The 22,409-nt window shown below is 40.3% G+C and overlaps 1 protein-coding gene across 1 annotated transcript in view; it reads left to right on the top strand.

The window, feature by feature from the left end:
- The window catches only part of LOC119738244 (probable G-protein coupled receptor CG31760), a 60,528-nt gene that overhangs the window by 34,882 nt on the left and 3,237 nt on the right, over positions 1 to 22,409 (top strand). Inside the window, exons 3-9 of the mRNA XM_038213044.1 lie at positions 1,961 to 2,121; positions 3,448 to 3,625; positions 5,919 to 5,987; positions 9,569 to 9,678; positions 10,228 to 10,442; positions 17,405 to 17,543; positions 21,239 to 21,344. Of these exons, the coding sequence (XP_038068972.1) occupies positions 1,961 to 2,121; positions 3,448 to 3,625; positions 5,919 to 5,987; positions 9,569 to 9,678; positions 10,228 to 10,442; positions 17,405 to 17,543; positions 21,239 to 21,344 (978 nt within the window). The remainder of the gene's footprint in view (positions 1 to 1,960; positions 2,122 to 3,447; positions 3,626 to 5,918; positions 5,988 to 9,568; positions 9,679 to 10,227; positions 10,443 to 17,404; positions 17,544 to 21,238; positions 21,345 to 22,409) is intronic.

Below are 22,409 nucleotides of genomic sequence, written 5' to 3'. Positions count from 1 at the left end.
AAGATGGAAAGGCAGAGTTGGGGGGGGGGGGGGGGGATCCGGACATCGAGTAACAGGACGAGGCAACATGATCAAAGAATGTTGTAGGCATGCCGTGCTAATATCCTGTTTCATTGCAGAAGTCCAGACTATGGCACAAAATCATCAAATGGCTCAGCAAGCCCAGCGAGCGGAGGTTATTTAGAATATTTCACAGCCGCGGGAGTTCACTCCCCCCATCAGATCGCAGCTCGCCCGTGCCAGATCCTATTGAATTTTTATATGCTTATAAATATCCCTTAATACTCAGAGGATGCGCAAGTGTTGGTCAAATCGGACGAAGGTGTCACCTATAATTCTTTAATGTGAAGGGTCCGCGAAAGACCATTTCACCTCTGCACACATTTTATCTCCACTTTGCAGTCGACAATTTGACGATACGTTATGTTCGGCACCAGTCCTGTCTGTAGGCATATAGGACAATTTGCATGTTATCTCGAAAGTAACCTGCCGAGTCAGTATCAAATAGCTTACTTGGAATCACATATACTGGTACTAAACACCCCGCGAAATGACTCAGTTTGGCTTACTGTCATTTAGATGAAATCAAGAAATGTAGGTGACTTCCAAAAATCAGTCAAATGACTCATTTTTGGAAGAAAGAGTGCTATTGACGAAATCGTGTATCGTGATCAAAAGTTGTGCATGCTTTGTCAGTGTTTTTTTTTCTCGAAAAGTAAATGATCCTATATGCCTTTAAGAGACATCAAAACGTCCGCAATACATAGGTCAAAACTCAAAGGATGTATCCCCCTGTTAACTGTAATAGGCCGTCACCTCCCCTCCCCCTCTTAAATAATTTTCCGAGGAATGACGTACATTCATATCTCATATGGCAATCTCCCCTTTAAACTTATACATTTACCTCCTAAATGGCGCGGGACTTGTATACGAGACGCCTGTGTATACCTTTCTGATATCACACTTAAAGATCACCGGATTGTTGTATTCATCTTCCGAGTGATCCATTTTCTCTCAACCCTCCCTCGGCTGTGTCATCTGCCCATGCAAGGCGACAATCTGGCGACCAAAACGTACAAGCGATTTTTGGCACTCGGTCGGCCTTTTGGTTTTTTTCAGGGACAAGCTTCGCGCCGGGGACTTTTTTTTAAAGCCATTTTGTAAGCCCGTTGAAAGCCTTTCTTTCACCGCGCCGTTTTTCAGAGACCTCCTCAATCAGTGTTAATCTCGGAGTTTTTAGAGAAGTTGCGGAACGGGAGTTTTTTTTGTAACGGAGGGACTCTTAGAAGCCGGCGAGAGAAGATGAGGCGATAAGCAAGATTGATACGGCCTGTTTCGCTTTGAAATTCAAGTAAAAAGGGACTCAACCTGCCCCTGATCTATAAGGGAGGGAGGTGTATTCATCATCGCTCCCGAGAGATGGGGCCGACTCAAATTGTCTGAAATGTGGCTTCCATATGTCATCAGGCTTGAAAGGCAGATTCTAGAGTATCACCGCGGTAGGCTTTCCTCGGGAGTAAAGGCCGATTGCCGACAAAGATTTGGATGCAGTGAATGTAGTATCTCCTTGATTACTGCAGCTGCATGATTTGACCCCCAAGATTGCTGCTTAAAGAAAAAGCGCTATTGCCTTGAAAGATGATCATAAAATAGCATATTGTAAAGACTGTCGTTTCTTTCAACCTTCATTATTTTCTTGTTACACCATACGATATCGCCTTTACAACACAAGGCTTCTTAGGACAGCATTAGCCTGATGTCCTTAATATATCCGGCATTTTACGGTGACCTACTTAGACAACGTTTCGTAAGACCTAATTTAGTCTCCAACTCCAGCTTAGTCCCAGCTGTGCCATTTTATTCTAAAAACCACTCGAAATGGTTGAATTATTATTATTCTTTGTTTTACCGTGTTTCTCTTTCTTTTCTTTCCTTGGTGGTTTTGTGTTACGTTTCGCAGTGCCAGTTCATACCGGACCAAGGTTTTCGGCGTGGATCCTACCACTGCGTGTGCCGTAAGGGCTTTTACTTCCCCTCGCCGGCCGACCCTGGGGAAAACTACTACAACGGTTCGAGTATCGAGGCTGAATATGACCGGCTGCTAGCCGGCAACACTACCAGGTGAGGTTTGATAACATTTTGAACCCGTATGCACGTCCTGTATAGAGGGCACTCTCTTTCCACCAAAATACTTATACCTATTCCAGAGTCGCGACTTTGTCATAAAGGTCGAGTGTACGTTGCAGTCCTTTAGAACGATTTCAGAGTCTGGTCAGTGGGAGATTAAGACAGAGGGTTAACCTTTCTAACCCAAATCTGTTTTGGTCTACCCGAGTTGATCCTAACACTATTTTGATCGGTGCAGCTCTGTAACGGGTGTTATAAGCGACGATACTAAGAGACGACACATCTCTCTTGTTTGTGAGTTGTGAGAAATTCAGAGATGAAGACGTGTATACTCAACGTTCTGTTTGTCATCGTGAAACTGACTATGAACGAAGGATGCTGTTCAAAATGTACAGGTAGCATTGGATGAGTTTGCACAGTTCATCTCAGAGTCGCACGCAAATCTCAGAAGAGAAAGATAAAACGAAGTTTACTGAACTTATTTAGTTTTATCTGAAACAAGAAATTAGCCTGCATAATTATTAGCAGCTATTTGAAGTGAAACTTTAAAGTAAAGTATAGATTTTATTGTCAGTATCGTGGATCATTTATGGATAACTGACAATTTACACACTCCTACCGTCTCCTGAGCTTTGTTTTGAAAACCAGATTATAAACTGGCCGTACTTTACCACGTCATTGCGATTGATTCGTGTGGTTCATCTCAAGATGTAAAAAAACCCGAATCCGAATAAACAGAGCTGCACTATTTCACCCCACATTAATTAGATCAAACCACCAGAGTATTCATGTCCAAAAGTGCAACGTGTGAGACAAGAGTAGTAGTTGAATATTAGCAAACATTATGGATTAAAATATATTTTCAAGGCGCGAGCGCATGTCGGGAAAGTTTTAGCGCCACCTGAGTTTCCAATGTATCCAAGTGACAGGTTTAAACTGAGAAAACATCTCAGACCTTCTGAGGAGCAAAATTCTTGTTAGGATTGTAGGAGGCTATCTGTTTCATAGTCATTATGATTTTCTGTTTATCCATCATTTCAGTTATGTCCAACCCTCCCCCCCCCTCAAAATTGTGGTTAAAACTATGAGAAAAACCGTTCCACAGGCATTCATAAAGTCCTTCCATCAAACCGCCTCATTGTCAGCAGATTCCCATTTTAAATTAGTCGTCGTAGAAGCAGACAGTTCCACACACGAGATCCGGTTGCGACCTCCGTGTAGGAAAAGTGAAAGCAAATCCCAACTATTAATATGCAAAGACCTTCTCGACTTTTCCCACAGGTATAGAATTGCCATTTTGACGAGGTTTTGTCATTGCAGGTACTATGAGATGATCTGTAAGCCGTGTGGCCCCGGATGTGATGAGTGCGTAGACGGACGATCGTGCCGTTACGCCCATAACTGGACCGTCCGCACCGTGCTCTTGATTATACAGTGCATCACCATTGGCTGCACGCTACCGCTCTTCGTTTTCACCATCTACAACCGAGAGGTCAAGGTAAAAGTCACTTGCTATATACTTCTTTGAGACCAAATAAGGGCAAGCCTTAATTATCATTGAGTTTTCAGTTCGTGTCAATAGTACTTCTGTTCGGTTACTGTGTTCGATTCATGTGCCATGGTACGTGGGTTCGAACCCTGGCGGGGAACATAGTGCTAGTGCTCTTGGGCAAGACACTTTACTACAATTGCCTCTCTCGACCCTGTGAAGGCCGAATGCGTTGATCTCGAGTTGCTGCAGAAAAAGGGTCTCATTCCTGATGAACAGGGATAATAATAATAATTGTAAAGCACTTTGAGACCTTTGGTATAAAGCGCTATATAAGTATTACTAATATTCTTCTTCTTCAGTTTTACCATAAACAACCGAGAGGTCGAGATTATGTCACGTGCTATACTTCTTTGAGACCAAGTAAGGACACAAATTATCAATGACTTTGTTTTGTTCGTGTCAAATGGAATTCTGTTCTTGACTGTAACTGCCTTCGTCTTTAGCCAGTATCACAGAGCTGATAAGGACATACACTCACATGCAAGAACACTTGGCGCAAAATGGCTACCAGCCCAAATGCCATGTGATGTCTTTTGCTCGTGACTGACATGTGATTGGCATGTAATTGACATGTGACTGACATGTGAGTGACATGTGAGTGACATGTAACTGAATAGTGGTTCTCTGCTCAGCTGACTATTGTTAGCTCATTGGCTTAGCTGAACACACGTTTCTGCTTATCGAGAAAATCTAATTAGATGCAAAATAATGCTTACTGATATATACTGACTTTGCATATATAATTGGCCATTTGTTGGGCAATATCTCATGCTATAAACCTTTATCATGCTGCCACCATTTCGGTCATGTTCCCCGTACCCAAAACAGTACTGAATGATAATGTTTTTGCGCAAAAAGGAACCAGGCTATTTTCCATTCCAGCCTCGCTTTGGTTACGTTGATTTGAATGGGACAAAATCAAGATGGCCGCAACATGATAATGGTCTATAGGCAGCTCTCGGAAATTGACCAGTCCTTTTGTGCTTGTCTTACCAACTTATCCTACTTGTCCTTTATACGTTATGCTGTATGCATAAAGAACACACGAACAATATGCTTGCAGAACACTTTACTGTGAAGAGATTCCAGTGTTCTACCAAATAAAACAAAACAACCGCATTACCAATTTCATGATAGCAGTTGTAAAATAAACGAGGTATTTACTTAAGGCCAACAAAAAAAAGTCTCCGGTTTCTGGTATGGAGCTTGTCCAAAAAGTGGTGCGGCGACGCGGCTTTTTTTTTTTTTTTTTACCCGACTTTTTTTGCTTCAAATGTCGGCTGATGACTGCAAATGGTGCCCGACTAAACTTAGTGCAAATATATGGGAGTCCAGAGAGGCCACATAAAGCTTATTCTCGATTATAACCCCATCTAAAAACACGTTGAAATTGCGCAGCAGCAGAATTCCAGTCCAACCAGTGAGTTTGGCGGTTATGAGACATCATCTTTCATTGAAAATGCATGGCTACGGCGACGCGCGCGCATACCAGAAACCGAAGACTTTTTTTGTTTGGCCTAAGCTTGGTAATGTCAGAAATTGTCAGAAACTTGAAACTTGAAAACAGAATATTGAGAAAAGCAATTTTCTTGGCTAAAATTGTTCTTATCAAAATCAAGCCACATATTCTTTCATTTTCACATTAGGACATAAAAGACTTGTGAGGTCATTGAATGCGACAGGATGTTTACAGTCAGTCTGATATGTTCATTACTAGTAATACAATACCTGAACTGGACCCATCGGCTCGCCCTGGAGAGTAGACTAACAGATGGGATTTCATTTCATTCAAGAGTCATTCTTACCGTGATAACATTGCCAGGATATGGCAAACTCTAGTCTTCAAACAAGGGTGAAGTGTTTGGATTTCATCTTAGCAGAAAGAAAAGAGAAACATTGCCAAAGGGTTTACTGCGCAAGGCTCCCATCATGAACTATTCACACGGAGATTGAAATTGAGCAATTCAAAGTTTACTGCAATAAACGTTATTTTGTTCACCATAAAAGGTAGGACTTGTAGTCAGTTAATATATCATTTCAAAGAACTATTTGACGCACAGGAAGCGCGAAACTTTTATAAGTTCGCTGGGTACTAGGGCGCCCTCAATCGGCACTCGTGGAGTGTTTTGCGGTGGGGGGGGGGGGGGCTCGCAGGTGTGATTTCCTGACACAATCCCCTCATCCTTCTTTTCCTGTTTTTGTTCCAATCTTCGGTAATTTTTTCGCTTCTCTCTCCTAGGTGGTGAAAGCGGCCAGCCCCGTCCTGCTGCGAATTATCTTGCTCGGATCGCTCTTTCTTTATTGTCCGGTAAGTTCCAACAAGATTTTCTTCTTACTTCCGCCAACTCGGAGATTTTCATCGTTTGACCGAAATACACGAAAAAAAGGGGGTTGCACGTATTATTCGATCATGTACTCCGGTTGCCTGCCTCGGCCCAAGGGCTGGCCCCCTCACCCTCCCTGTGTTTTCGCTCTGACACCCTCTGACATTTCCAGTCGAGGAAATTTGCGTCCCTCCAAACCAAGAATGACTGATCAGGATCTGGCAGATCGCCCGATTTCCGTTAATGTAATCTCCGAGGCCTTAGATCGAGTTTTGAGTTTCACAAACAGCCAGGCAGCCTGCCACACCGCACCGTTACATTAGCTCCGTATAAAACGAAGCTGATTGAACTGTATTCAGCAGCCATAGTGGGGCATTAGCTAGTTGGCCTTGTCTCGTCTTAGGGCCTCTTCGATTACGATAACTCCCTCGGCTCCCCCCTTTGCATCTGTCACAGACTTTTTTCTTTCTTTCTCGCTCTCTCTCTCTCGCTCGCTCTCCATTTATTCCAGTTTCTGCAGTCTAATCTCCTGGCGAGGGACTTTTCAATGTCCTGTCCCGGAGAGAGTTTGCTCACTTGAAGAGCGCGTGTTGGGTATCGGTGGGCTGTAGAATTCAGCTTTATTCGGAAAGGGGATAGGGCGTGTTGTTTTTTGTTGCCTTAAGCTGACACCGAGTCTGCTTTTGAAGTAATGTGGTATATGGTTTTTGAAATTTCATATGACCTCGTGGACGATAAAGGGGCCAACGAATTAGGACTCTAAACTTGAATCCAATTCTCTTCCCAAATATTTTAACACATTTTGTATGATGCATTTTCGAACTGCTTGACTTATATGTCAATTTTCCTACCACAAAAAAACACACATTCCACTACAAAACGATACTCGCCTCATCGCCAGCTCATAGGTCACATATGCGAATCGTTCCCCTTGAACGTCCGACATTTTGTAAGTCAGTGGCCTCGCTTTCAGCTTTACCGTGCAAGTGATCCGCCCTTTTGGTGCCTGGCGTGACCCATTTGCACGGTAGAGCTGAAAGCGAGGCTGCTGCCTTACAAAATGTCAGTCAACTGAAATGGTTCTTACGCAGTATATAGCTTGCCTATTTTCATCTATACGCCTAAATACTACGTGGTATTTGGTTTTCAGTTAAAGCCCCCTTTTCGTCTAAATGTGGCGATTGCGTGCGAAGATTGTGAGGATGAAGATAGCTTCATGAATTTGATGTCATCAAAGCATATGTATTTATCTGGTTATTTAGTAAACCTCAAAGATGGCCAAAAAGGACGGTGTAATTAACAAAGTGGGGAGCTGACCATGGGCGTCGCCAGGATTTTTCTAGAGGGGGGCAATTCATATTTTTCCCCCTACTATTCCTGTATTTCTCAACATATTCTCGATTTATCAGTTTTAGAGGGGGGCAGGGACATTTTGCCCCCCCCCACCCATTAAATTACACCAATATGGCTTGGCGCCTCTTTTTATTGTCTTTTGTTTTCTCTCTTTTTTTTTTTTTTTTTTTTTTTTTTTGCTTTCCAGGGAGGGGGGGGGGAAGCAACTTGAATATGCATAACGATAAAAACAAATATCTTGTCTTAAGTGGTAGAAAATAAACTCACTAAAAGTGCATAGGTAAATTTTGGCCAGATCTGACAAGAAATTGCACGGTTGTTTTTTTTTTAAAGGGAATTTTATAACACCTGCATATGGGTATAAGTGTTTATAATGTGATTTGTGTAATTCTGGGTGGTTTAGCAGATTTTTGTTAAATCTAGCAGATTTTTGAAGTGCATTTAGCAGAAATGTGCCATTTTCATACGGTCACCCCGATGGGTATGACGCCTGCACTTGTAAGAAGGGAATCGTAGGTTCGAATCCAAGCCGAGCAAGCAAGCTCCGCTGGTTCGATTTGGTTTGGCTGTTTGTTGGGTTGTCTTGGTTGTTTCTTTGGTTTTTTTAACGCTTACGTATCACAGAAGTACGGAGTGTATGATAATGCTTCGATGAAAGTCAAATCCTTCTGCATTAAAATTTGAACGAAACTTCAACTCATTGACATTCTTCGCTCATCAATGTTTTGCCTTCAGGACATCTATATGCAAGTGTCGGTATTTGAACCATTTTGATCCTCATTTGGCATTCATGCGGTATCGTATTATCGATTAATAAGGTGTTGCGTTCTTTTCACAAACAAGCAGTAACCTTCCGAATACAGAGACAACTGGATTAGTGAAGACACCTGATCAGAACTTTACGAGAAAAAAAAAGGTCAGATCAAGTTTTGAAGAGAAAACAAAGTGGGTCATCAGTATAAAGCCAAATTATTATGCCAAACACGAGAGCTGGTCCGGTTTGTTTTAGGTATTTACCAGACTGACTTAAGCTAGAAATTTATCGTCTAGAGCGAAGTCAATTGGGGCTGAAATGCACACCCAGTACCTACGAGAAGGGTTGCGGTTTGGCTTGCGTCAGGACCAATTGGGGATCAACATTGTCCTTTTCTGCCCTGATTAATGTAAATCTTCAGCGAAGACACTATTCCGTGACCTATTTCTGTAATTCGCGATTGGGCAGGAGATGGCCATTCGTGCCGTGGGCCTACAGATAACTCCCTTTTAACCTTCTGCAAATCTCTTTCGCGCGTTCCAATTTAGACCTTTGTCGAAGTCGCTCCTATTAAGACCACTATCTCCCTGCTCCTCGCGATCCTAATCGCGTATTAAAAGACAATTTCTCTCTTCCCTGGAAGTACTAAGTCCTTTTTATTCTCCGGCACGTCAGCCCAACAGCGATTTCAGGGCGCGGGATGTATGCAACTCGTTTATAGTGCCAACCTCCTGGTTGCTGATGGGATTGTAAAATGAATATTGGACAGGGCTCTCATCTCCCCGGAATGATTTCAGATCAAATTACAAATGGAGCAGGTTTTTTTTTTTTTTTTTTTTTTTTAGCTCAGACCGATGTAGGAATTGTGCCGTGCTCCTTTTGGCGAAATCAGGTCAGCTGATGACCGTTTTTTTTTCTCCTGTTTTATTATTCTGGAGTTTTCCTGTCAACGCAAGCCAAGCAACCGATGGATTTAATTTAATAATTGGCCCGTAATTCGGTCAATGTTTGCTAATAAAAGACAGCTGCCACCACTCAGTGCAATTGCCGGGCGCTAAAGTGTGAAACTCGGCAAGCATACAACAAGCGCACAGTTCTAGGCAAGGACACCTAAAACAACAGGTTCAGCGCTTCAAGACTGTGTCCTGCTATCTTGTGTGGTTTTTGTTTTGCGAAAACAAAAACAGCAGAGATATTTTTGTATTCATACCCCTGAGTGATTTACGACACTCCTCGTTTATTGGGCATCTCATAAACATCATTGGGCCTTCACTTTTAACAGTCAAAATACTGACAGGTTTATTTTATTATCTAGCTCTCAAGAACTTACTTGAATTCGAGAAAGGAAAACACTCGCTAATCATACGATTTCGGTTGTCTTCCAATTTAGCGATCACTGTTTGATGTGCTTGGAGGTATAACACTAAGGGGTTCTCTCCCCGTCCTGTTATTTGGCAGGTACTTGTTAGTTACTATGAGCCAACTGTAGCAACGTGTATGCTTCTACAGTGGTTCAAGGAGGTCGGATTCTCGATATTGTTTGGTGCAGTCCTCCTGAAGACATGGAGGTGAGTACACCCTTCTTTCTATTCATTTAAAACGATTTGATATCCAGTTATTTCCGTGTTGTTTCGTTGCATTCATAAAAAAAACCACCAAAAAACAAGTGTGAGTGCACGTGGCTTGTGTTGTTTGTGGACTTACCTCGGATAAGAAAGTAAGTTAAGACATTTAATGTCGGTATTCTGTTATTTGAATACTGAATCTATCAACTAAAATATTTCATATTATGGTTACATAATTATGTGTAATTTCTAAGATGGTATTGATTTGCTTCTCAATTTTTTCCGTCGATAACTGGGTAACGATTTATAAATCATCTGTTATTATTTTCACCATGTTTGAAATACGGAGTCGCTGTACTGATACTTAGAATTTAATTAGTTTTGGTACAATGAAAATATAACCACTCTACCATTTTGCCTGCAGGGGACAAACTACAAAACGAAAAGGTAGAGTTACGGCGGCCCGGTTACAGCACTTCCGTTCTGCGTATGCTCATAGGAATATCCCAAGATTATTTCATATTTCCCCCCCTTCTCCGTGTTTTCTTTCAGAATATCGGTTGTCTTCAGAGTCCGGTCGGCAGCCAGAGTGCGCATCACAGACATCGACCTCATCAAGCGACTCGGCCTTATAGTCTTCATCGCGATATTCTACCTAATCGTCCGGACCGCCATAGCGCCCCCTAAGGTCGAGACAGGCATCTCCCTGTCCAACCTGAAGGCGGAGCAGTGCTCGTACGACTGGTGGGACTACGCAGCAAATATCGGTGAGATCATCTATGAATATTCATGATTTTTGCATCGAGGTAGTCATTTTGTTGTTTGAAGCTCACTTTTATAGAATGAGAAGTATGGCTCATTGGCATATTCAGAATATTTCAATTGAGTGGATGAGGTGTCGATGTCAACACATGTACAATGTACAAAGACCAAAGGCCTTAAGCAATGAACTGAACTTTGCAGTACTGTAACAGGGTTTTTTTTGTATCCAGGAAAGAAGGTTAGTGTTTTCCTACTGTTAGCAAATTAGAAAAAAAAACTTAACAATGGTGAAATGGAAGAGGGTCGTCAGGCACTCCAAACACCTTCCCCTTTAATTCGCTCTTGTTACAGTAGCTTTAGTTAAATTGGATGTTGACTTTCAAATTATTCAGCAAAACGAAGCTCGGGGCTCTGCTAACCACAACATGCCGCGCCTATACCATCACCATTGTGTGGTAACAGCGCTAGCAGAAATATTCTGCGCATTAAGCACAGAATCCATGGTTACAGGATGTAGGCCTACGCATGCGCAGAAGCCAAAATTCATCGCTTACCCGTGAAATACGCTTACCGTAAGTACGACATTTTCTGCTAAGCAGTGATATTTCGCTAACGGTAAGGAGAGCCATATGAAATTGGGCCCTGCTTTGTTTTCACCATAACTATCTAACACGGGTTCAGATTTTGCCGTCTTGAAGAGGGTTCAGATGACAAATTAAAAGCTAAAAACAATATTATAATATTCAATTCACTTCAATTCAATATAACATTTATTTATATCCAATCATGAACAAAATACAATTCATATAGCATGTACAATAAAGGAAAATAAATATAAATTTTGCATTGGAAAAACAAATAAGTAAAATTGTAAATGACAAAGCAATTAATTAAAGCCATAATAAGCCTAAGAACTACAGAGAAACTCTCCGAAGCTCTGCGCAGTTTGGTCAACGTTGCGATTAGTTTGCCGCGTTCGTCTTCAGGTTCCCATTATAACATGAAACTTCGTGAGGGACCCATTACTTAGAAATGTTTCGCCTACACGGAATACGTAGGGCCTACATTGTTCGGGAAAAGTGCTTGTGTAATAATCATTTTGCGTAGGCATTTCATCGGGCAGATTATGAGCAATGTGCACTTCAAATCGAAATGTTTAGACGTACGAGTTAGTGAAAGTTTATTGAACAACAATTAAGCATTTACTGATCAGACTACAGCGAAAAACGTCGAAGAGTCTTTAGAAATCTCACTAGGCCTTCCCACAAGTGGAACGCTATGGAGTTATATATAAAGAAGTACATAAGAAGATATAAAGAAGAACAAAAGGGGGAAAATATAGGTCTTTAGTGTGTGCTTGGTGTGGTCGCATTGTCGCATATTGTTGGACCACTTCTTGATGTTCTTCCATACTGCGAGTGCGTGCACATTAAAGACCATGGAGGACACTCCTCCGTATCTTTGGGCGAATGTATTTCGCGGTTTGTGTTTAATGTCCATGTCCCTTGGTCGAATCGTTGGCAATCCAATAACGACGGCGTCAGGCGGGCGATGCGCCGGGACCGCCCAGCTCTCAATTATCGAGAATTTGTCACGAACCGAAATATTACATTGATCTTTCCTTTCCATACGTTTGCTGCTTTGATTCTTATAGCTTCTTCTTCTTGTTATAACTCTTTTCTCCGTTGGGGCGACTGCTTTCTCACTTAATGTGCTCCGTTTAGTCAGTGCTGCAACTGCGCGTATTTTTTTTTTCAGCGGAGCAATTCCAGTTTTGTATTATAACACACATTTCACTTGACATTTGATTTTTTTCCCAAACAAATCCGAAAAATGTACGAATTTTGTTCGATGTCTCATTCAAAAGTGAATAATTTTTAGATTCCTAGGAAAATAGCAATTGAAAAAAAAATCATCTCTTATTCCGGGTGAAACTCAAACAAGCACGGGGAATTCATCTTTAATCTCATATAAATCATATAGTAACAACATATGTGTTACAGTCCATTGTATGCATATTTTACTTTGGTTTACATGCACAACTAACTGTATTATTTTTTTTTCAATCTTATTTACACATTTCTTTATTTCTTAACCAGTCCTTCGTATAGTAACATGCTTAGACACTTTGAATTGGTCTACATATTAGTACAGTTGAAAGAAATAAAATTGCTTCTCTCCTGCTATTTCATTTATTTATTTGCTAATCAAAAAGGGCTGAAACGTAAGTTATGGACCGACTGAATTCATATTCCATATTACCTATTTGCAATGTGACCCAAGGATTGGACATGAACTGTATGTCCTGAATAAGTAGATTTCGTTTGATTGACAGTGCAGATGATGTGAATTAAGTTTCAGTGGCAGATAGGCGCCTACGCACGTTTATGGCGCTCGGAGCCTAATCCGTGGGCAGTTCAGCGTGCAGATATCACGTTATCTGTAACATCATCAACGTTGATTTAATTCATCAAGACCAGAACGGGCAATATGAAACCATGCAATTGTGCCTCTATCACTCTTACGACGACCTTCTTGTCTTTAAAGGAAACATGCCGTGCAAACTCAGCTCATTTTGTTTTCATTCACATTTCTATGTATTGCATCATTACATACAAGATCTAAATACTTGTTTTCATTGGAAGTGACAAGAAAGTGGTAGTTTTCAATAATAAGCAAAATCATTTCATCAACACATATAAGAGGGCGCTATTGTGCTTTTGTCACACAATGTACTCCTTGTCAAAAGTGCATGTGAACAGTACAAACATTAGTCCTTCAAAATTACCCACAAAAAAAGTTTTTAAAAAATGTTGGCCAATTGTCCAAACCATGAAGTTGTGTAACACGATAAACAGTAAAAAGTGAAACTTACTCCAAGAAAATGAAAAAAAGTTTGATTTATATTTGTACATGCACAAGCAATGAAGACTCCACTGTTCTGCCTTGAATGACATCACGCTTTGGCTCACGAATATGTAAATTTTTATTATCATAAAAAGTAGAATGTTGAAATTTCTCCCTTTTACTGCTACAAAGGAGATGGAAAGTCATAGTTACGTGGCAAGAAAGCTGTCTTAAATGTATTTAAGTCATATAAATTATATTACATGTTCCCTTTAATCTGAACAGAAAAAAAACTTAACAACATACATATTCCAGTATATACTAAAGAAAAGAGATTTGCTGAGGACGAAAATAATGCAATGACATTTTTTGAAAAGACTTCTACGAGTACTTTTACATTTCACAGAATGTGGCGTTTAATTAAAACCGCACGATATCATAAATTGAACCCCATCGTTGTGCAGAGCAATGTAAATATCACGGGTGGTAAGTTGACGCTGCATTCTTCGCTAGCTGACCTTGTCTATATGTACTCTTCCAATGAAATTTAACAGGACTCACGCTTTTAATTTCACAATTTAATGGACCCTTTTTTAAGCAAAGTAAAATAACGTACAGTTTAAGCTTCGGGACTGATTTTAGGGTGTCTTTGGATAAGAAAGGCTTTTGGTGCTGTCGCTTACTTTCTATATTTATGGAGAAATATCAGGCAAATTGTTTTTCAATTAATTTAGATTGTAAGACTTCTGATATACATTCGTTCTAAAACCCCCAACATTTGGTGTTTAAGATGTTTACTTATCGCATTCGTAAAGTCTTGTTCACAGGAGAGCCATGTGGCGGCTTACATCATTTACAAAGAAAATGTTCAAAACCCTATTTAGATGTGACGGGGCAACCGATTTGGAAGTAGCTTATGAATGTATTGCAAGCAGGTAATGATGCCATAGAATTAAGAATGAACGCTGTCACTCCAACGGCTCGATTTTCCAGGACCAAAAATGCCCTAAAATACCCCACCCGTTTACCCAAACATTCCATCGCAGCCTTTCAAGATGTACAGGATGTCTCACACAAAAACACGAATCATCAAAGCGTCCTCTTTTTCACAGCTTTAAAAGAAATTCATCACAAATATCTATACATATTTTGAGAGTATAGTGCTTTAGCTTTTCGACAACGAAAAAAAGTCTTTGCAAGCGGGTAAATGATGATGGAGTTATGGCCAATTCAAAATAAGTGCCGATTTTTCAATCTGTCCACGGTCTCAAGTGCCATTTGTTAGGAATGTAATGGATTTCGGTTGAGGGTAGTTTTGCTTTCTTTAATGTTTTATCTCACTTTATTTATTTTGTTCAATTTTTTTTCAACAATGGCCATTTATCCTTTTGGACTGTACTTCTTAGATGTTTACTGTGCTGCTCTGTCGCTGCCCTCTACCTGGTAGCCTTTTTTCACAGATGCGAGCTTCGTTCCTTGTTCTTATTGCGGCAGTCAAAATACCAGTCGCCGTGGACAAAACGAAAAAGCGGTACTTGTTTTCTATTGCCATAACTCAATAAATATTCACCCAACTGGAAATATTGTTTCGTTGTTGAAAAGCTGATGAAATAAAAATACTCTCCAAATGTGTAGCTATATTTGCGGATGTATTTCTTTTTAAAGCTGTGAAAAAGAGGACGCTTTCAGGGTTCGTTTTTTGTGAGACACGCTGTAGCTTTGTGAATTGTAATGAATTACTTTTTAATGATCTTTCTTCCCATAATCTGTACGTGAGAAACGCTTTTTATCAGCCCAATTACGGCGAATTGTAGCAGAAAGTGCTCATTTAATTCTTGAAGAGTCCATTTTGAATTGCAGTTGGGGGAAAAAAGATGCTAGTTTTCATTGTAGTGTTGAAAGAGCAGATCATAAACTCAGTCGTCTCGCTCGTAGAACAATATCCAAATTATTCAGGATATGATATACACGTCCGAGCAGATGATCCGGAGATGAAATTATTTCGGGCAACACACTGAGCTTGGCAGGCCTCCTGTAGCGTCGGAAAGTGCATTCGACCTACTCCATATCAACTCCTCATTAATGTCAGTCTATGATGCGAGAATACGGTCGCTTGCCCTGACCTAGAACTAATTCATCACGTTGACGAGGTTTGATCTCAATCGCTTGATAAATTATCCAACATGAGCTCATAAACGAGTCCGTTCAAAGCGTTCATTGCATAATAAACACATCCATTTGTTAAGTTTCCCCCTATTGTTAGATATTAAAGTTTGAACTAAGACATCTGCATGACAAGGCTACACATTTTTTAAAATGTATATCTGTAAGGCGGCGATAGAAAACAAATGCGTGAGGACTTTTCTACTGTTAGTTCTATGCAAAAATGGTGAGATACAACGACCATCTACCCATCTACTTGAAATGCGTCCATATTAACACGCTTAGAATAGTGAAATCAATATGACGCGCAGAATTGTACATGGCTCCATTTAAGATATCTTTAGCTTGGCACGAAATTCATTGGTAACGAAATATATCCCAGTTATCATTCATCAAACGGTTTCCGTTGCATAAAACAGTTCTCTGGTGGGTAAGGCGATACCGACCGAATTGTCTCTTTACCAGGGCCACCTGGTGAGTGAGCTGTCGATAGGCGATCCCGTTTAGACGTGATTTGCATTTTATATATCCCGCCGTCTCCCGGGTTCGAACCGATTCGGAGAGACGTAGCTGGCGGCACTGCAGGGTGTCAGCCCGGCTCGTCTCAACGGCCCTGACACGCTCACTCGGCGCAGGAGGCCTCGTGTATATTTACCGGTGAATATTGATGGTTTGCACCCGGCCGGAGGTTTAGCGATATGTACTAATTCGCACCGATCGTACCGACAGTTCGCTTTTTGCTTCGAGTGTATATCGGTACACCGGAGGGGGTTGATCGGGTAATGCGTGGGGCTGTAGCGAACGTCAAAATACTCAATTCCAAAGAGAAAACCTATTTCCGCAAAGTGTTTAAAACCATCATCCATTTGGTGAATTTTTTTTTCTGAATAACGTCGTCAAAGCATACGAATGCAGAGGCTGTCACTTCGTGGTACGGTGACGAAGTGACGAATCTGGTGAAGTGGTATAAACAATACTATAAATCTCTGCAATGCCGCAGGTACCAATTCAAATAACCGGTAATTCAGTGTTTTGCATCTCTATGCGTATATCGCACATTATAATGCCCATTAATCGTCCATCTGCGTATATCGTTCATATGATCATGTTCGCTCGTACCCCCGCCCTGCCAACAGGACGCTGGGATACTCTGATGAGCTTCACAGAATCTTGTGAAGCAAGTGGCCTATGACCTATGTATAAATCATCTGGCTGCAGCTGTTCAAGACCGCAGTTAGACAATGTGCGCAAATGCTATCCGAAAACTTCCCATAAAATTGCGCACATTCCATACCGGGTGTGATTTCCGTTCCATTGCAGACCATGTGGACACAATTTTGAGCGTCGCATAATGCAATCCGACCGTTCGTGATTCGAAACGGAGCCTGAGCGAGTGAGGGGGAATTGTAAATTTACAACACAGATAAGTTTTACAGAATTTACTACATTATTAGTCTTTTCAACGAGAAAAAAACATCCCTAAACTGGAATAAAAGAGTAATGAATCAGTCTTAACGGCCGTTTCAAACTTTACAGAGCCATGACCTTAATGACGCGCAGGTCACAGGTCACGCAAAATCCAACCAATCAGAGCGTGAATTCATCAGAGTATCCCAGCGTCCTGTTTGCAGGGCGGGGGTACGAGCGAAATGATCATGGTATTATATTAATCGTGAAAATTCCGTTGATTCATTCTGTAAGGGATAGACGCACCACCAGGCGTTTGTACACAAGCGAAACAGATGCAGGTGTAGATGTTCTTATTAGGCCAACGCTCCCAAAAAATGCGTTGATACATCACAATCGTGGTGTCTGCGTATTAGACGGGTGGTTCAATGTAGACGACACAGTGTGAAAATACAGCATTGCAGTTCTTACAATATATAGATGGCGCTCTCTTTGTTTTGATGTATAATCCCCAGTCTTAACATGTGTAATCTTAATCTCTCTTGTTCAGCTGAACTACTGCTTCTCCTGTGGGGCGTCAGACTATGCTACGTGGTCCGAAAAGCGCCCTCAGAGTTCAACGAGAGCAGATTCATTAGTTGGGCCATCTACAATGAGACAATGCTGTCATTGTTCTTGTGTGTAGCCACGTGAGTAATCTTCATTTTTTAATTTTCTTTTTATCTCACTTCCCCCACTGATGAAAATGACCTTAGTCATAATGCTCTCTTTTTTTTAACAGCCCAACGGATGGATGTGAGATCATTATTTTAATTTGCATGTAATCGGTATCAGCAGTTCATGAATAGGTAATAGTAACAAAAGAACAGTTCATGAATATTATCACACAGAAAGTTCGTGAATATTCAAAATGATAAGCCTTGTCTGTCAACATTGCATTAAGTTAAATGTTTACTATTCTCGGAGGGTTTTACTCGATGAGCCAATATCAAGTTCTGGTAAATCCATGGTCGTAACCACAGATTGAAAATGCAAACTGCGAACTCAGATCGAGTGGGTCGTGAAGCGCCCTCAAGTGTCAAGTAAGGGAGTCAAACGAAGAATTATCTCGCTAAACATTGGCACTCAAATTCTGCCAAAACTGAAAGACCTTACGCCTTTAGCAAATAAAAAAACCTTATTCATTTGCATCATTCATATATCGCTTTGGAGCATTACCCCTCCAGTGTACCGAAAGAATTAACGCCTGTTGCGATCGTTGTCTAGTTCAAGGCCTTGTAGCCCCCTCAAGCGTTAAAACCGGCGCAGGGATTGTTGGTTCAGGCCGCAGCCATGCCCGGAGGTGTAGGACACACCACCAACCATTTCTTACCAGGTAGAAATTGATTGGATTACGGGGCAGCTAACCGGAGGCCAGGCGCGGATGATTCTGGCTGTCCCCGTCCGCAGGTGTTCGCTCAAGGTCCATGGCGATCAATGGCGCAATTTTCACCTAGCGTATAACACCAAAATGATGGCTTGTAAACGCGCATTGAAATCGGTTGTACATTCGACCCTTGCAAAATGTCAGAGATCCGAATATTGACAGAACGGTGGTTTGCTTTGTGTAGCCTAAAGGTCAGTTTGGCTAGAGGCATTATGATGAGAAAACTCTAACTGTTTGCACAAAACTGTTGGAACAAAAAGTCAGAATTCTCTTGCAAAACATACATTCTTCCACGTGGTATACCAAGCATCTATTCACGACCAAAAATTCCCAATTCAACTCTCTTTCCGGAGAGTCATATAAGGACCAGTTTATTTTTTTTTTTGGGGGGGGGGGGGGTTGATACGATTTCTTCTTTCCAAGGTAAAAGATTACAAAGGCTGATATCGTTTGGCGTTTAGGTACAAATGTGCGAAGTAATAACAGACACACGTAGCATGCGCGGTCTTGGAAAAACCCACTTTTAAATGTATTCAAGTGAAAATGACAACCATGTAAAACCATGATCGGATTGGTCGAGTTATCTGACGTGAAGTAAATAAATCAGGAAACACTTAAAAAGCTCGGTATTTCACAAATAAAGTCTTAAGCATTTGTTTTTAAACTGATTGACGTGAGAATTATATTATACTGATGGGCATCAGCAGTTTAGCTGCGGGATAGCAGCAGCTCAACAAATCATCATTTCTATGAATAGTTAATCTATGAAAAAATCACCATCACAGGCTATATTTGTCAAAAAACTAAGAAAACAACTCTTATTTTAATGCATATTTATAACTTTAATGTTTAATTTATTCGTATTGTTATGTCTTAGTACCTGCATGCACACTCATATGCTGTTGTAGTCCTTTGTCCTGTCTGTCCCATTGTCTGTCCCTAGGTTAGGGTACAAAAGCATTTTTGCTTTACCAAAACCTAAATGTTTGCCCTTTGTGTAATAATTTAATAAACTTAACCTGTAATATTGTATTTCAACTTATTGTAAACACTGTGCATTTTCAAGGACAGCATTGAAATGAATGTACTATTCAATCAATCAAATCAAAAAAATTATCTCCTTTAGTCCATTTACTTAGTATAACGTTGACATTGTCTATCCCCCCCCCCCCACATATTTAACCGATTTCAACCAAACTTTGTCAAAAGTATCAATATCCATGCCCCAACATGTAACATATGACTAAACTGGGGGTCAAAGGTCATCATGGGGTCACTGGGGTCAAAAGGGTGATTTTGTTTACTCAAAACACTACTCCTTCCAGAACATAGCAGAATAAGCAAGCTGGCCAGCAGCTTCCGAGATATTTCCAATCGAGCTTGTTTCAATAATAATAACAATAATAATAAGCAGACAAGCATAGTTCTAGTGTCAAATCATAAATATCTTTACATTAGTTAGTTTACGTTTCAGCTAACATTATATACAATCTGTTTGTATGTTAATGAAACTCCTCCATTTCCTTTATTTTTTTCAGTTATTGTTTTTTTTTATCTGTTCAAGCTTTACTGTTTACATGTATGTAATGCTTAGCAATCATTGTAAATTTTAATTATAACTGTAAACCAAATATTTTTAGTCCTTGGACTTTTTCTTTGTCACCATCTTTTTTTAACAATAAAACCGAAATGAATGAATGAATGAATGAATGAATAGCTAAATTAATTGCTATCAGGAGGTTGCAACGACTGTTTTCTAGTTATTTACTAATTCTTTTAGCTCTTTTTTTAGGCCCGCGCTAACACGATTTTAGTTTGGATATGTTACTTTCACCTTAAACCGAGGTTGCATTTAGTTTGGAATTTCGATTGCTTGGAATCTAATTTACAGCCAATTTCCACACTCAGTCGTTTGTTTTTAAGGACGAAATTCATGTCCGCAAGCCGTTCTGCTTCCTAAAATAATAACACCAGCCAGACAGACATATCCATCATCCTCTCTAGACCACAACCGACCCCTTACCTTTTTCATTTATACCGTCGGATTCCCCTCTTCTTTTGTCTGTTTTTACTGGCGAATAATTAAACTAGACTAAGGTATAGACGGAATAACCTCGGTTCGCCTAATGGACAGGAAGAAGGAAGCGGTACGTGAATGGATTTGCCCTCGATCGCCGACAAGTCTCCAAACAACTAATGCAAAGCGCCGGTCACGTTTTGTTGTTTTAAAACCAGATTCCAACAGGCCCTTGTACATCGCTTCGTAATTTCATTTTATGAGAGATGATGAGACCAAGCATTGTATCTGAAGTGTGGCTAATTTGTTAATTGATCACGTGGTCTAAATATAGGTCATTCACTTCAGATCACGCGTCGCGTCGAGGACTCGAAGGAGAAAATAGTCTAGGGCAAAAAAGTGACACTTTGGTTGTTTCGGATGAAAATCCACACTATCCGATTGACAAGACGATTTAGAGTGAAATTCTTTCAAATCGATAGTTCACTCGAGTCTACACTGGAAGGAAGAATTTCAAACTTACAGCTAAGTCATTTTCAACCTTAATCGCTAGGTCCTTAGTCGCTAATTTATGAAAGTGACTACCAAAAAAAACAAGTTTTTGTCTTACTGAATAATTATTCAGTAAGGGCGGTAGTCCACATTTAGGTGGAAAACGTCAGAAATATGGAATTAAAACTTTACCAGATGGAATTTATCATTTTCCCCATGGAATAATAAAGCTTTACTACAATATAATGCCCTTTTTGAGGTAGCGCAGAATTTAAAGTAAGGTTTGAAAATGTATCTGGTTTGCATACCCCCCTATCCACAGTCACCTATATATGAGTTTAATTTTAGTTTTAAGTAAATTACTTTGTGCAGCTATTTAGTTTTAAATACTTTTTCTTATAATTCTGATGTTGTCCCATCTTTCCTTTTCTCTTATTGGCTCATCACAGATTCTTCCTTCAGGATCTGGCCAATCCGGATCTTCTTTATATCATTTGGTTTTTGTACGGTCAACTCACAACCACGGTAGTTTTAGCACTTCTATTTGGTAGCAAGGTAAGTAACTCTCCGATCTTTGTCAGCCGAAAATAGGCATTGGTAAACTTCTTAATTTCGTTCATGTTTCCACATGACATATTTTCGGACTATCGGTGGCTACAGACTTGTTTTTGAAAATGACCTCTTTGTTTAATGCAAGAAAACTTCAACAAGAAACAGGCGGAGTTTCCTCCGCGTGAACATTACAACTCAATAAAATGATTGAGCTAGAAAAGCAAAACAATTACATCAAAAAATTGTATGAAATGTACTGCAAAGTATATAATGTTATAGTTTAGCGGCTTATTTCAGGGATTCCATAATGCTGTATTAATAATTGTGCTATGTTATAACTCCTTGCCCCAGACAAATGGACGAAGTTACCAAATTGCACTTTCCAATTAAAGCAGAAATCGAAGACTGAGGAACCCTTTTAAGCGTCGATCGATAGTACAGCGCGGCGAAGTGACCTTCTCATCAGGCTGCAGACTGATATAGCACTGATTGGCGCTTTGATTGCAGATTATAATCCTTGAATGACAAGGTCAAATTTCAGGGCGATCGTCAATGAATATGACTCCTCTTCAGCTTGCAGATGGCTTCAGAGGAAGCGAAACAACTATCCTGGGTTTTTGTGTGTGCTTATTTCTAGCATCATCTGTACTTTCGAGTATATTTTGTCACTTGATATACCCGCATCCTGTCTGTGTACAGAATTGAAACGGCTGAATTACAAACCCTGATTTATTATGATTTTTTTTATAGAAAAGATGAATTATCGGTAAAGTTATACGGACGTGCTTGCTACTGGCATCAGACCATCGTATTAGTTCTGTACGCTTGTTGTGAAAACTAGGATTTTTTTCACCACAAAATAAAAAAAGGCATTGCTTGCTTTTCTTTTTAATTCTTTCCTTTAATATCGACCTAGGAGAAGCAAAAATAAGTCGGAAATTTTAAAAGGTTTTTTTTTTCTGTCAGCATGATCTGTTTATTTCCCATTTGTTTAGGAATTGCGTTTGGAAAAATCACTATTTAATGCTTTTAAAATATATTTGGCGACTTTTATAGGTATGAAAAAGC

This window comes from Patiria miniata, unplaced genomic scaffold (genome assembly GCF_015706575.1).
Source record: "Patiria miniata isolate m_02_andy unplaced genomic scaffold, ASM1570657v1 HiC_scaffold_3, whole genome shotgun sequence".
NCBI classification, from domain to species: domain Eukaryota; kingdom Metazoa; phylum Echinodermata; class Asteroidea; order Valvatida; family Asterinidae; genus Patiria; species Patiria miniata.
This window is presented reverse-complemented; position numbering and strand designations above follow the sequence as displayed.